At 40.8% G+C, this 15588-nt stretch overlaps 1 protein-coding gene across 4 annotated transcripts in view; it reads right to left on the reverse strand.

The window, feature by feature from the left end:
• Positions 1 to 15588, reverse strand: part of myo6b (myosin VIb) — a 39970-nt gene that overhangs the window by 20220 nt on the left and 4162 nt on the right. For 2 of the 4 annotated variants that reach the window (XM_034123620.1, XM_034123622.1), the window contains exons 2-19: positions 15014 to 15167; positions 12690 to 12759; positions 12527 to 12600; positions 11995 to 12124; positions 11807 to 11912; positions 11404 to 11459; positions 11207 to 11304; positions 10935 to 11099; positions 10252 to 10332; positions 9218 to 9226; positions 7649 to 7829; positions 6690 to 6834; positions 5312 to 5469; positions 4885 to 4976; positions 4373 to 4445; positions 2936 to 3063; positions 1901 to 1996; positions 1333 to 1503 (exon numbers count right to left, since the gene is read on the reverse strand). In XM_034123620.1, coding sequence (XP_033979511.1) covers positions 1333 to 1503; positions 1901 to 1996; positions 2936 to 3063; positions 4373 to 4445; positions 4885 to 4976; positions 5312 to 5469; positions 6690 to 6834; positions 7649 to 7829; positions 9218 to 9226; positions 10252 to 10332; positions 10935 to 11099; positions 11207 to 11304; positions 11404 to 11459; positions 11807 to 11912; positions 11995 to 12124; positions 12527 to 12600; positions 12690 to 12759; positions 15014 to 15133 — 1953 coding nt within the window. In that variant the 5' untranslated portion in view covers positions 15134 to 15167. The remainder of the gene's footprint in view (positions 1 to 1332; positions 1504 to 1900; positions 1997 to 2935; positions 3064 to 4372; positions 4446 to 4884; positions 4977 to 5311; positions 5470 to 6689; positions 6835 to 7648; positions 7830 to 9217; positions 9227 to 10251; positions 10333 to 10934; positions 11100 to 11206; positions 11305 to 11403; positions 11460 to 11806; positions 11913 to 11994; positions 12125 to 12526; positions 12601 to 12689; positions 12760 to 15013; positions 15168 to 15588) is intronic. The other 2 variants (XM_034123621.1, XM_034123625.1) reach the window with 1 other exon arrangement.

Genomic DNA, 15588 nt, shown 5'->3' on the forward strand with positions numbered 1-15588 from the left:
CGCTTATTAGTGGGAGCATGTTGATAATGAACAGAAGAGGCTTGAGAACAGAGCCTTGAGGGACTCCACGTGTCACAGATCGGCACAAAATGGCCCCTTTCCTTTAAAAAAGGTTTCGAACCAGTTAACAATGGTGTAAACTGTAAAGTATATTTACTCAAGTACTGTACTTAGGAGGGACTTGAACTTCATTTGATTATTTAAACAAATCAGAGGTAAATAGTTTACTTTTACGTTTATCGCCATTTTCTCACCACTTCTAAAACATCATCTTACAGACTTCTCATTTTGACAGACTATTTCTATGTCAACGCGATCCTGTTTGAAACTCACACATCTTCTGGTGCATTAGTGATGGTGGCAAATATGCTACATTAGTGATAAAGAAAGCTCAAGTCTGAAGCTGGAGATAGATTTTTGGTTTCTGCTGAACAAAAAGACGTGCAGCTATAAGTTGTGTATTTTTTGGGCTGCTTGCTCAACACACTTTTGTGAGAGCCTATGTGTGTCATTATATTTTCTCTTATTTTTTCACACCCACTGTTTCCTTACTCCTCTCTATTATACCTCGAGCTGACTTTACCCAGCGTTATCCACCAAGGAAGGTTTTCTCAAAGGAAAGAGGTAGGGGAATTAAAAGAAGGGAACCTTAAGTAGGGAGGGAGCAGAGGGATAGGAAGAAGAGTAGAACGGTGAGAAGTAACAGAACAGGGCTAGAGATAAGAGTTAGAAAAGTCTGAAAAAAGGGACAAAGAGGAGAACTATCTTACTAAAATGTTACATTTCAATTGGCAAAGAAAGTCCGATAAGCAGAACATATTTGAAAAAGTCCATGTGCAAAATTCTTTCTTCCAAAGCACTATTTTTCCATAGAGACCCATACACACAGGCCCTGAAAGTCTTTGTGAGTATTCAACCCAGATAAATATACTTATATACTGTATCAGTAAAATTGTGTATAATTGTCATATAGTTACCTATAATATTTATTATATAAGTTATTAATACCCAGAGCTTTGACATTTTACCCGCGGATAAACTTAGTAAAATACAGACTTTGGTTCCCCGTGACATTTTTCGCACGAAACAGAGACGTGGAGCGGTAATTTCTAAATCACATGAGGTCTTCTTATTATACTATACCCAATAATGCTTACATGATTTACCAAAGTGAATTAATCATTAGAATTAACATTGCATTTGCTTATAATTTGTGAAATAAAAATCAAGTATTGTCAACAACTAAAAATGAGCATGTTTTATTCACTAGTATTCATGTTCAGGGACTTTATCTATCAATCAAAAAGGACAAACTTTGACAACAACACTGACCTTGAATTTGTTTCCGACGCTGATGAAGCCAAGTTTGCCCGCCTTCTGTTTGGTATCCCTGTTGGTGATTGAGTTCTCAAACAGTTCTCTAACAAATTTATCTTTCGATTCAGACACTAAGCTTTCCAGGGACATGTGGAGGGCGTCATTATTCTTCTCCACAAACCGAATCTGTGGACAAACACAATGCATACCTTTAGGTATTGGCAGACTTTAATACAAATTCAAATCATGGAAAATCAAATGAGGAATAAATCAATCCCTGCATCATACAAAACTCACTTTTCTGAAAGTGATATGTTGTGACATTTGTACCAGGTCATCAAATGTGCTAAAATACAAATGTGTTTCTTAAAGAATTGTACCGGTAAGTGATTCAGTAAGCATAGTTGTATTATTATTGGCATATATCCTCAATTGCCATTATTTAGCCCAGCATAGCAATGACAAGAACATTTTCATTCAACCTACTTTATGCCACTTTATAAACAGAGGTGTTTATTGAAAAATATTCTATCACTTGGTTTTGTTAATACCATCGAACCCCAACATACTAAGATCTGAATACCGTCTCATAGCACACCGCTCCAGCAAAGTGCCTGATAATAAAGCCTTCGTCATCCCGAAGATTCCTGTGAATGGTCAACTTTGACTTTCTGGGAACCTAAATGGAAATGGAAGAAAGTAAATCATGTTTAATGACAGAGCTATCGTATATATACATTGATTTTAATCTGATCCTATCCATCCCCATCTCAACAACAGAATCATGTTAAATATTGAATGAGGAGAACAAAACATTTGTATCCATAAAGGGCAGTGCAATCCAGCCATAACTTGTATAATATAGATTCTTACAAACTTTTCCAGGGTTATTTGTAGTTATTTAACATGTTTAGTTTCAACAAAATACAGTAATAACCGCACACAGTCTAGATTTAAATGTTTTATGTCACATTTTTGAAGTATTATAAAGTACCCCAAAAGTCCATTAATAAAAACACTTCAGGATAAAAGAAATGTAGCACTAAGCCTTTTTAAGGTCCATTAGCTTCATCAGTGAGGGGAGCCATAATGAAATATTATAAATTGTGAAGACCGCATAACAAAAATGTTAGCTCACAGCATATTTGAGCGCTATAGATTAAGATTAATGTCTTTCACCCTATTAAATGTATCGCCTGTCTTGAGTTATAACTCTCCCTGCAGCAGACTGTGGCTGCAGCCAACAAACTCTAATCTTAAGCTTGAATTGGTGTCAAGGCTACATTTCTAAAAAGGATTTCATGCTCGCAGAGATAGAGGCGGTGGCGAACAATAGCGACAATGACAGAGACGGAGGGAGGGACTGGGACTGTGCGTCATATACAGAACTGCGGTTTCAAACAGCCAGAGTATAAGTGATCACAATGACAAAACCAATGTGCTGTTACATCGCTGCCACGTCTCACAAAAGATCTGGGTGCACAAAGGAAAAGAATAATAGCACCATAATGGAGAAAAAAGGAAGAACAGAAGGAGAGGGAGAATAAGAAAACATAATGGAAAAGGAAAGAGGGAGGGGGGAATGGGAGAGGGGAAGAGAGCATCTACGACATCTCACCGTCAGTCTGAAGTGCTCTTTGTGCTTGCTGTGGACAGCCAGAGCAAAGTGTTGGTCGCTGGCCTGGGGGAGGCGGTTCTCTTCATCCAAAATGTCCAGGATCCCCACCAGCTTTGCCTCCACTAGGTCTGAAACAAACAATTATATGTGTATCAGTAACATTTTAATGATTAATATTGAATATATCCTCACGATAAATGGAAAAACACAAATGCAAAAAGTTAAACCTTGATGCCTAAAATGCCAGCTGACCAAACCGAGCAATATTTTTCAACAATCTAATATTTTCTGAGCTTTTTAGGGACAACAATAAAACAAATAAATCCTTTCTATTCTATTATATAAGAAGAGGTTACGGTAGAAAACACAGTGGTCACATGATATAAAAGCACTCAACCTTTAGTTTATGAATGACATTTATCTGAAATCTCTACTGTTTACTGTTTCTGGACATGAATATTCAAAGTACAAAAACATGTTTATCAGGACGCTCATTTAGCCTTATATTTGAATTATTCATGCTCCATGCCGTTTGGAATACAATCTGATAGCGAAGGACCTCCGATAGAAATTTACATGAACAAGCACCTGTGCATAAATCCTGAAGATTGATGAGTGAATTAATGGCCAGCCCAAACGGTCATTTGCAAGTCATGAATGTCATTCACGGCTGTCAGTTAACCTCGCACCTGAATAATCACAGCCTTTGAAATACAAATGAAACGGCTTCACCTTGATACACTCACTACTTCGTCCCATTCATTTCAGGATACACATGAGGATAGACACAACAAAACTGAGTCCGGGGGGGGGTATTGGGGGGGGGGGGGAGTTGCACAAAAGAGTCCATGAAACCCGCAAATACTCATTACTCCTTTCAGACATATGGATTTGCCTTCTCCTTTATAATGAGAAGTCGGTATTTTCGTCCCCCTGACAGGTGTATTTCTCCCTGCTCTGACGTGTAGCTAAGAGCACAAGAAACGGCCCAAATGAACGCCGTGTGGGGGAGCTGCACTTGAAGCAACCTCGGTACACTTGTGGTGTGTGGGCTCAACAGACAGCCACTTTTTATGTTTTGCAGCACAAGCCCTCAAAGACGACACTTCATCTTAATGATGTCCCGAGAGACACTCTACGGTCCTTTTATCACTTCACCCAGGGTGCAGACACATGTGGATATCAAAACACATACTCCTACACAGGTATTTTTGATTGTGGTTATTTGAAACTGGCTCAACTCAACCCTCAGCTTATCGTTCCTTTTTTTTTTTATGTACCAAGCAATGCAGAGATCTTTTTTTTTACCTTCAACAGTGAGACAGGTAGATGGTAAAGTTTGAGAAGTGACTGTGCACAGTAGGAAGCTTTGAAATGTTCTAGCTGCAGTCTTTGAGGATCAACAGTGTGCTCAGAGGAAAACCTCATAAAACGTACCTATGCAGTCCTGGTTGTCAACATAATGCACCTCGTTCACTCCCAGGCCTTCCCTTTGATACAGCTCTTGCTCCTGCACACACAAGGCCAATTGTCAAGAACTAAAAACAGATAATGAAAATGTCCTGATAATAAATGACTTTTTTGAGTGGCTTCAGAACATCTGAAACCTCAAAGAAGCAAACATTGAACTGACAATACACAATTGAGATAATGAGACAGAGAAAGAGATTAATTGGAGACCTTGGAAGAGAACAGCGTTAAGAGATCACAGGAGAGAAACACTCCCCATCATGTCCCTTGAGAAATTAGCATTCTAATGAGAGAGTGCAGGAGATACGGAGGGGGTGAAAAAAGTGAGAAAATAGAGACGAGAATCCAGAAGCTTAGAATGCCAACCACTCCGTCCTGGCTCGGGGAGTTTGGATTGTGAGTGACACGACATGGCAGGTTTCCCAGGATGAAGAAGTAAAGCACACCAAATCACCTAAATCCACTCGCTGCTCACTCACCTCTTTGAGAATACGCTCGTTGAAGAACTGCTGCAGTTTCTCATTGCAGTAATTGATACAGAACTGCTCAAAGCTGTTGTGTTCAAAATACTCTGAAAGAAGGGAGAAAAAAAAGAAGCTGAAAAATCATACATCTCAATTAATTTTCCAATTTTTGCAAAGCATGTGTTTATTATGCAGTCGGGGGAAATTCATTCTCAAGCAAAGCCCTGGTAATGAAGTGTGTGTGTTTGCATTAGGGTGCTTATATTAAGAAGCACAGACATGGCTTTCTTTAATGGAGTGCATTTTAAACGAACCAATGAGATAATGCAGTCAATCTGAAACATATGTTCCCAGTTTCTTTACTATGTTATCAGTTATTGTGGGCAAATTGTAGTTAAATTTAATTTCCACATGTTATCTAACAGTAACTGCATTCTATTACCAAACCCAGCGATGTCCAACACCCCGATGAAGTTGGAGGAAGTCTTGAAGGGGAAACACTCGTTCACTCGTTTCACCACATGATCAAAGAGGCGGCTGTACACGGCCTTTGCAAGGGCATCGCGGGCATTATTTGCTTGTTCCACCTTTAGAGGCACTCTGGAGGGACACACAAAGTGGGACATTGAGACACAGTCCGAAACTGGGACATTTTGGTCCTTTTAATAAACCTCCCTTTTTATTTTTTCTCCTTAATAAACCCAATGTTCATGGGGCAGCGAAAGTTGAGCAGTGTTGATGTGACACTTTTCTGCCGCATTGTTCCCGTTTGATCTCTATAGTTAAGCTAGGCATTCATTTTTAAAGTGAGGGTTTCCGAGCCAAAGATGTGGTATTAAAACTAAAATATGAACCCTGAACTCTACTAGGCTCTCTAATGGCGCTTTAACACCATTTATTTTTAAATTATTTAAAGGGGTGACCGTGTGAGCAAAGTGCAGATCCACAGCGACCCAGAGTTCAACTCACTTGTCCCAGGTGGGAGGAAACTGAATTTCAAATGGATAGTTCTCACTTCTGCTATGATAGGATGTTAAACACTTCATATTCCACACACTCGGGTACCATTTCCAGCCAGAGAATAGACCAGCATTTCTCCATTTCACCTTGCCATGAGTTAAACATACTAAGATCCTTTTGTAAACATCTTTTGTATCCATTGCAATGTTTCCTTTGCACACTAGTTAGAGACTTATCATCCCATCACACCCACCACCCCCTCTGTAACCCTCAGCCTCCCGGGGGTGGGTGGGAGGGGATCTGTCTGGGGCTTAATGACAAAGCCATGCCCCCTTCGCTCCACCTGCTCCCCAGACAGCAGGCCTTTACAGTACTGAAGCCATGCTCGCCTGCCTCCTCAGATACAGCCTGCATTATTTATGTGGAGAAAACACTTCCAGGCCAGGCCAGCATCTGGCCCTGCTGAAATATTCATCTGTCAAACCTGGCCCTATCACTCAAACACCACATCATCACCAAAGTGCACATGAGCAGTGCCAATAATACTGCAACACACTATCTTATTATTATCTTCTTTCATATAAGCACAATATCCAGAACCCTCAACATGTGGGTTAATGTTTGCTGTGAGGGGTTTAGACAGAGACACAGGGCACTTGCCTGCAAGGAATAATAAAGCCTATCAAAAAAGTCTTTAGAATTATACAATTTTTTTTTGAAAAAGCTTAATTAAGTGTCAGGATTTAATGTCATCATCTTACAGATTACCTTAATTCTTTAGAGGATAGTATCAAGAAGATAGTTTTCTCAACAACAAAAGAAGTTGTGAGGAGTCACCGAAGAGAGCTGTCCTCTCTTACTTGATAACTGTTCCTTTGGCGCCCCCTGCTGTAGTGAGCATGACTCGGGTTGTGAGGCTGACGCGCAGATCATCCTGGTCCAGACCCAGCAGATCGGCACAGTACTCCAGAGTCTGGCCCGACTGATTCTTCAGTACGCAACCACCTGAAACACACATAATACAAACAAGCCTATAGTACAATATATGGTATTGTTAAAAAACTAAAATAAGCAGAATTATATTGTGTAGTCACAGATGGGAGAATGAAGAGTGAAGTCTTAAGCTGTGAATATCAACAGCCTGATAAAGAGCTGGGTTCAAGGCACAAGAAGAAAATGAGAATAAGAAGTCAGGAGAAACTTCTGAAAACTCATGAAAGGTTTCAAAGAGTGCTTTTCTTTAATCCATAGAGACTTTGATTGTAGAGAAACAGGGAGAGAATGAGAAAGAGAACCCGGTTACCTGGGTAACAGAGGCTCTCTTTATCACCATTCCACTTTGTTTAAACACTGCGGCGGGTGTCATTGATTAATAGTTGCCTATCTGTCCCTTTTGAAATGAACATTAATGAACATAATACATTAATATGTCTGTGATAACATCCAAGGACATCGATTCTTCAAATTTTGTTATTGATTCTACCATGTGGAATTCAATGTGCTCACATCTATTGAAACAAACTTTTCAAAAGGAGAGATTCGAAGGGCGGAATATTTAGTTCATAAAACATTTTCAATAAATGCTTTCGCTGCCTAGAGGCCTCTTAGCTAAAAACCCTCTGGCATAAAGGAAGTGTGTTTGTCTTACCTCTGGCAGCAGAAAAACTGAAAAAATTGCTGTTTTTTTAAGTACAGACATATGAACACTATGCACATTGACACACACAAATGTTCAAGAAGGATCTAACTAAAATATTGACAATCCCACCGATGATTCTAAATATGTTGTAACCATTTGTAATTCCAGCATGTGTCTGACCTGAGGAGCTCCCTGTTTCTTCAAAGTCGATGTTGCCCAGATGCAGGACGCCAGCCACCACCCTGAACAGGTCCAGCTTCTCCGTGTCGTCCAGCCCGATCTTCTTCATGGCCCCACACATCCTGTTGAAGTCCCCCTGGTCGTCCAGAAGAGGGTCCTTCAGAGCACCCACCTTCAGATGCTACAAAACACACCAGTGAGTCAGTCAAAGTAAATATTTTACATGAATGTGTTGAAAGAGCCTCCACCAGCAGCACACAGCAAACACTACGAACTAAGGCTGCTTTGCTACAGTAGCTTTGTATCCACATGTCTTGACTTGAAGTACTACATGTATAAAGTATAGAATAGAGCCTATGTAACAACTAGCAATATCTCAGCAATATTAAAAAAACAGGCACAAAACACAGGCATGCAGAGTGAAATGTAACTCGAACAGAAGGCTTCAAGATTGAAAACGTAGAATAATTATAGAATAACAACTGACAAGAGCTGCACAAATATTACTGGTTATACTGTAAGATAAGAGACATTACAGTTGTTTTATTGTTCATTTGTCATGTTTCATTTGTGTGTTGGCTATTCTTAAACACAAAACATCAATTTGTAAAGGTCCCATGTCGTGCTTTTCCGGTTATTACCCGTCCCCTTGTGTGTTATGAAGGTTTTTATGCATGTAAACGGTCTGCAAAGTCACAAACCCTCAAAGTACACCCTGTAGCGAGTAAAACTCTAACACAGAAAATACCTGTCCCATAACGCCTCGTTGGAGATTTCTCCTTTTCTTCCTGGGTACAGTGACGTGCCCATACCCAAATGGACCAATCCGTGGAGCCGTTACGTTACGTCCGCGGAGCCGTTACGCTAAGTCCGTGGATTGGTCCAAATGGGCCAATCCGCGGACTTCCTCACACACACACATACACACACACACACACACACACACACACTCAATCTTTTCTCAGCTGCAGCTCCGCCGATTTCTCCTCCCTGAGACGGCGGGACGCGGCGAGGCTGTGAGGCGGTGTGTGAGCAAACACACAAACTCCAAGCCAGGCTGCGGGTGTGTGTGTGTGTGTGTTCGGGCTGGGTTTCGCTGTCTCGCTGTCTCGCTGTCTCGCAGACGGCCACTGGGCTCATAGGGAGGTGGGGGGCAGGAGCTCCAACAAGCCGTTTAGGACAGAGAGTGAATACACATACTATACAGAGATGCTGTATGAGAAACCAATGCGATTTTGGAAAATTGCACAATATAAATCTATTTTAGTAGACCTCAACAATGGAATTATGATCAGTCGAAATGGCCATGACATGGGACCTTTAACAGTTTGGAAATATACAATAATTGTGCAGCCCTATATTGTATGACTGAAAATAAGCTGAGTAAGCATCTATTGTATTGTATCCAAGCCCCAACTCTACTCCAACGTGGCAGACACATGCAGGCAATGAGGAAGCATGCACCCTCAACAGCAGCTTGTAAAGCCTGAGAGTCTCAGTGTTTACTTTAGGAAAAACAGAGGATAGAGAGCAGAGAGCACAAAGGCCTGATGAGGAAGGAAACATCACCTTATTGTCCTTTATAACAGACACGAGGGAGGACACACAGATGGACAATGACTTGATTAGCAACATATTAATAACACTGACAACGACACAGCCTACAGTGCTTAAGTCACTCAGTTGTTAATCACTGTGATTGTTATCAATTGTAAACACATAGTAAACATGTTAAAAAAGACCCTTTCCCATCTTATACAGAATTGAAATATCTAATAAAAGCACTTTAATTTATTGTAATTGCAGTCCAAAATAATGTATCAAACAAATGTAAAATGTTTATGGCACATATTTAAAAAAAATAAAACAAAAATAACATGTTTAAAAAAATAGAGCTCTAAAAATGTTAAGGTTATAATGGAACCAAAGCAAAGCTAATGTAACACCAGCGGCCTCTGGAAAAGAATTCAAGGAATAGAGGTTATGATTAACCGCTGAGGTACACAGAAAGTGTATTACTAGGCTAGGTTCTCCCATGACTATACCCATCAATAGAGAAGGGAAAGCACTTCCTTTCGTTTACCACCTGATTATCCCGAAACTTTGATTGGCATAAAATAAGATATTATCTTGGAAAACAAGAGTGAAATGAACCTGTATAATTAGTCCCTGAGAGAGCAACATGTCACACTTCTTCTTCTAATTGTTTCATGATATTAATGACACATCTCCTGCAGGCTTTGCGGGCCCTGGTTCTTCTTCATGTCATACATAATTTATCAAACACGCAGACCTGAACTAATTCCTTGGCATGAAATATTCTTATTGACCAGTTCCTGCATATCATTTCACATTTGCAGCTGATTTCCTTGAGTATGTGTCTGGGATTTGCTTTCAGTCTGTGCTTACTCATCACTATTGGGAAAATAATAATGTACATTGCTCTAAAAGATTGATTGAAGAGCAAAGAACAAAAAAGCGAAGCATTACAAATCATCCCTCGCCTTTTGCTTCTGGACATACAGTCGGGTAATTCAACACAAGTGTCCAAAATAATCATGTATTTGGTTATGTGATTAAACCAGAACAAGAAGTGACATTACCTCAGGACTCTTGCGGTTCTGCATGATTTGTTTATCAGAGTCCTTACTGGCAAAGTATCTGGTGCATCCCCGGTTCAGGTACTGCAACGGAAACAAATCAGCTTAAAAACATTCAAACATAATCAAGCTTTGATCAATTAAATTCTGACACCGTATAAATGCATTTCACTCGGTGTCGCAAACCTAGTGGGGATTTTTGTATTGATTTTCATCGTCTAAAAACACTTGGTTGTCTCCTTCTAATATCGCTCCACAGCTGACTAATAGTGAATCACATGAAGTAATTGCCTCTGTTGATGTGGGTGTCACCTCAGGGACCTGATGAAATGACACTTTGATAAACATCTAAAGGAACAGCTTGTGCTGCTTGTTGTTCCGTTAAACGTTGTTTTGTCGGGCATGTGGAAGGAAATAAATGCTGGGGTGAACACCTTTTATGCTCTCTGACTTCACACCTGATGAGTTGATGATTGCATTCACACGGAGAACAATTCAATTGAGAATTATTTAGTCACTGAGGCAAGTTTCATTTCACTTGGGAGGACCTCTTGACTTGAAAATGAGCTACTGTGACATCTAGTGGTCGTCCTCAGAACTGCCATGTCTACTCCTTAAAAAGTTAATTGAATTACATGTAAGCAGCTTTGTTTCTGTGAAACATTGACATGTCTGAGCCTACTGACCCTGAAGCTGTCTGGAGAGTCCAGGTGCAGTTTCTTCTTTATGTCCTCCGACGCTCCGGCACACAGCCTGTAGAAGATGTGGTAGTTCCTCTCGTCGTTATTCTGCATGCAAATCCTGGACTTCTCCAGCAAGTAATGGGAGACAAATCCACCCACGACCGCATTCTTGAAACACAAGGGAAGGATTAAAGCTTTAAATCAGAATTCTAATTCAGAAACTAGACGCAGTAAGTCTTAGAGAAAGCTAGGACCAATCAGTCGTCATGTAGTACCTTCTCATTGAAGTGGATTTCCACAAACTTCCCAAAGCGACTGCTGTTATTATTTCGGACTGTCTTTGCATTTCCAAAGGCCTCGAGAAGGGGATTTGCTGAAATTTGAAACAAACTCAGTATCACACTGCCCCCATGCAGTACATACAATACAGTATTGATACTTAATAATAGTTGATAGATTGTTATTGTATTACCTTCAACAATTCTCTCGTCAATATCTTGGCCAGTTCCATATGTTGTAGTGAGATATCTACAGGGTGGGGATGAAATTAGAACAATGTAGATGTCTATACAGTTACCAGTAGATAAACATGGTAAGACGCTCTGAAATCCATCCACAGTTTACACCGTTTAAAAATAATTATAATAGCTTTCTCTTACACAGTAGCTACATGTGACAACCTCTTTGATGGTTTTCCATCTGCTTTCAGCCTAATTTAAGTTTACAATCAAGTTAGAGTGGGGAAAATATCTTTGTTTGGAAAGAGAGGGGACATTTTGATTTGTAACTTCATACAGAATCTCCTAAACACACAAGCATAAGATGGAGGTAAAGCTGAGTGAATGTGAGAAGAGGATGAGGATATTATGATGTACCTGAGAACAAACTTGGTGTTTTCAGTCTTTCCCGCACCAGATTCCCCGGACACTATGATGGACTGACTCATCTTGAGAACCTTCATATCCCTGTAGGTTTTGTCGGCTAAAAGAAGAAACAACTTGCATCACTTCGGCTTGTTGTTGAATATGTTACCTAACAGTGATTAGAAGGTGTGGGCTCTCACCTATAGCGAAGACGTGAGGTGGCATAGTTCCCAGTGACTTCCCCTTGTAGGACTTAATGGCGTCAGGGCCATAAAGTTTGGGGATGTCGTAGTAGGGATTCACAGCTATCAAGATATTAGCCACATACGTCTGTGAGAGATATGCAGGTATGATAAGGAGAAAGTTAATGAACAGCCAACAGAATATAAATGATTCAATAATAACAGACAGCAGAGGCACTGGAGACACACCTTTACTTGTTTCTCGCTTTTCCCCATCCACCAGCTGTCCCTCATTTCCTAAGTGAGTGATCAGGATTGTTTGCCAGTCTGACTTTGTGACCCTTCTCTAGCTTCCCTTGCCTCTTTACCACCTGGTACTTTCCCCCCAGGGACACAAGGGACAGGGATCCTCTCTCCTGCTGAGCTCCTGCCTGTTACTGTATCTCCTTATGATGCAACTGGATAGCACTGAGGCCATTGCAGGAGCACATGAATAAAGTATTTAAACGTGTGCTAATGCAGACTAGCATAGAAAAAGAGGAATACGTACATAGATGTGGTCTTTATTGTACCGCACTCTGACGTTGTTGAGAAGGGTTGCTTCATTCAAGTACATAAGGGTACCTAAACACAAGGAATACACAAAGATAATGAAAATGTCTTCTGTGAAAATAGATATTTAACAATAAAAAGGGAACTGTGTGTTGACTTACAGTTGTCCTCTACATGTTTGTTGACATCCTCCTCTGCTGGGAAGACTTGGCTCATCGGAGCAAGAAATGTCTGCAACACAAACAGTTTTCATTTGACATGTTGTCACTTTCAGGATAGATAGACATGCTACATGTGGCACTGTCTCTCTTTATCCCTGCCAACTTTACGTACAAGATTATTCATTATCCTCAGACAAGCTTGTGACACAAAGCAAATGTTTATTAGCACCGAAAAAGGGGGGGGGGACATGTTCGGGCTGAATATTAAAAAAAAAAGCTAAGCAAGACTGCATAATCATGAATCATTCATCACAGTTAAAGATCACACTAATGATGTTTGGTGCGACATGTTCCCAGGCAAAATTAGTTACTGATATTCTCACTCTATTGTTTAAGAGTCTGAGTTAATGGAAATAAACTCAATGGAACAAGCCGGCTGTGAGAGAAACAAGGGGGAGACATGGCAGCACGATGAATAATTTGGTGGGAGAGCAACCGGATCTGAACACCTGTGTGTGTGTGTGTGTGTGTGTGTGTGTGTGTGTGTGTGTGTGTGTGTGTGTGTGTGTGTGTGTGTGTGTGTGTGTGTGTGTGTGTGTGTGTGTGTGTGTGTGTGTGTGTGTGTGTGTGTGTGTGTGTGTGTGTGTGTGTGTGTGTGTGTGTGTGTGTGTGTGTGTGTGTGTGTGTGTGTGTGTGTGTGTGTGTGTGTGTGTGTGACAGACTAGATGATGGTGCTGCTCTGTGTTGATCTAGTAGGAACCAATTGACTAGCAACCACCCTCAACATTAGAGCAGGCCTCATAGTGAGCATACCACAAGCTAATTGGACAAAGTGGATTTTCCAGACAGTATATATATATATCACTAAAACACACTCTTTTGCTCCCTTTACATGTGTATTACACTCTCTATATCAATACTACAGCTTGTTTGCGCTCCAGTTTGTGCAGTGATGCATTGTTTACTACCGCAAACAGGCTGTAGGCATGAACAGAATCTGCTCTGTGTGTGTGCTTCAGTAGTTTGGCTCAATCTTGACATACCCATCCAAAACAATAACCATGTGATAAATGACTAACCAATACAATTGACAAAGAAGAAGAGGCACTAATGAGCTCCACATGCAGTAAAAAAAAAAGAAGAAATTCAATGGGCCTTTCATTCCCTCACTGAACGGGACAGAGTTTATGCCTAGTAATAAACTCATGATGATTCAAAGCTCACATGAATTTCATATGGCATTCAAACTCACTCACATTCTCTCCAGCTCAGTGTAGTACAACTTTATATATGTATGCATTTGATCTTAACGTTATGCAGTTATATGTCAGTTGAGAAAGAGACTTGCTCACTTCTTGATTCAGGGGGTCTCTTGTAACGAGTGACATCTTTATATTCAAATGAAGTACGCCATCAATTTTTAAAAGCTTGACATAACTCCCAAATGTACTGTAAGGCTGTAATGCAGTGCAAACACGTCTTTTCTGTCTACATTTTTAGTTACTTTTATCGAAGTTAGACATTTCTGTAGTGCAGGGAATTCATACTTATGAATATGACTTTTTACCAGAGAAGCATACAGCTCCTCTGAAGAACACATCAAGAGAGATGTATAAAAGTAAGTAATAAACTGCTTTTCTAGTGGACATTGTGACTCTTAATGTTAATGCTGCTGTATATGAAGCTTTTCCAGTCCCAGGTAGTGCTGTGGCAGTGTGCATGCTGGCTCTCTGGCATACTCCAACAAGCTAAAATGTCCGATGTGAGAAAGCTCTTTACATTTGCTCTGGTGAGTACACTTCTAAGGGAACAAATGCAGAGGCGACTGCTGGAGCTCAGGTCTGTTGTAAACATGGCCGGCCTGCCTGCTGGGGACACGTGACGGCTCAGGTGCAACAGGTGGCCTCTACCTCCTAATGAGCAGCTCTCCCTCTAGGCAACACTATCAGCACACCTGCTGCTGCTCTCTTCAATTATTCATGCCTCTGTACATGCGGTCTCTCGTGTTTCTCACATATTACACATTGTTTTGCTAACGCCTCTCTACCTGAGATCGCACTTCAGACATACTGCGATGATATTAAAGAAACAACCTCGGCTTCATTTTGTATTAAGATGCATGTATGATTGGTTCACTCTCCTGGAAGTAAGGCAACTACCTCTAATGTATGTGAAACACTCAATGAATAAGCAACTCTCTTACCAATGGACACGCGTGAAAGGAGAACAAGAATCGGCCCCTCACCCATTTTCCCAGTTGGCCTTGCTTTGCCTGTAGATGCAAAGCCCAGGATGTGCCTGTGTGTTTGTGTGTGAGGACCCACCTTGCCCCTCTGGTTCACCGGTTCTATGCTGAGCGTGTCGGCTCCTATGTCGACGATCATCCCCAGCTGGAACCCGTCGGCGGGGTGGGGGGCCCACACTGGCTTCCCCTCGTCCTCCATGGCTTACCTCCAGTCCAGCACAACCTGACAGCAACTGGGAGAGGGCGAGAGATGGAGGGTGGAAGAGAAACCATATGAGTAAAAGAAAGCAAATGTGTCTCAAAAATAGAAATGCAAAGTACAGTTCACAGTTTTGCATTATTCCAAGGTGGTCCATTAGCATGCTACCCGAGGCTTGTAGAGCACAATATGGATATCAGCTTTTCTTTACAGCTGACAAACAAAAGTTGATGTCAGCAGTGCTGCAGTCATTTATCGAATAAGAAAACATCATTACCCTGTGGGGGTCATTTCTTTGTGTCACTGTTTTTTTTCTTGTAATATGTTATTTAAAAACTATTGATATTGCAAATATGTTTTTTTGCCAACAGTCGCCTTTTTCAGTCTGATAAATTGTGCGTTTTTCATGGGTAAAGTCAGCAGGATTGGCAGGACGTTGGAAGTTCAAAACAAAG

Source organism: Trematomus bernacchii, unplaced genomic scaffold, assembly GCF_902827165.1.
Source record: "Trematomus bernacchii unplaced genomic scaffold, fTreBer1.1, whole genome shotgun sequence".
Classification (NCBI taxonomy): domain Eukaryota; kingdom Metazoa; phylum Chordata; class Actinopteri; order Perciformes; family Nototheniidae; genus Trematomus; species Trematomus bernacchii.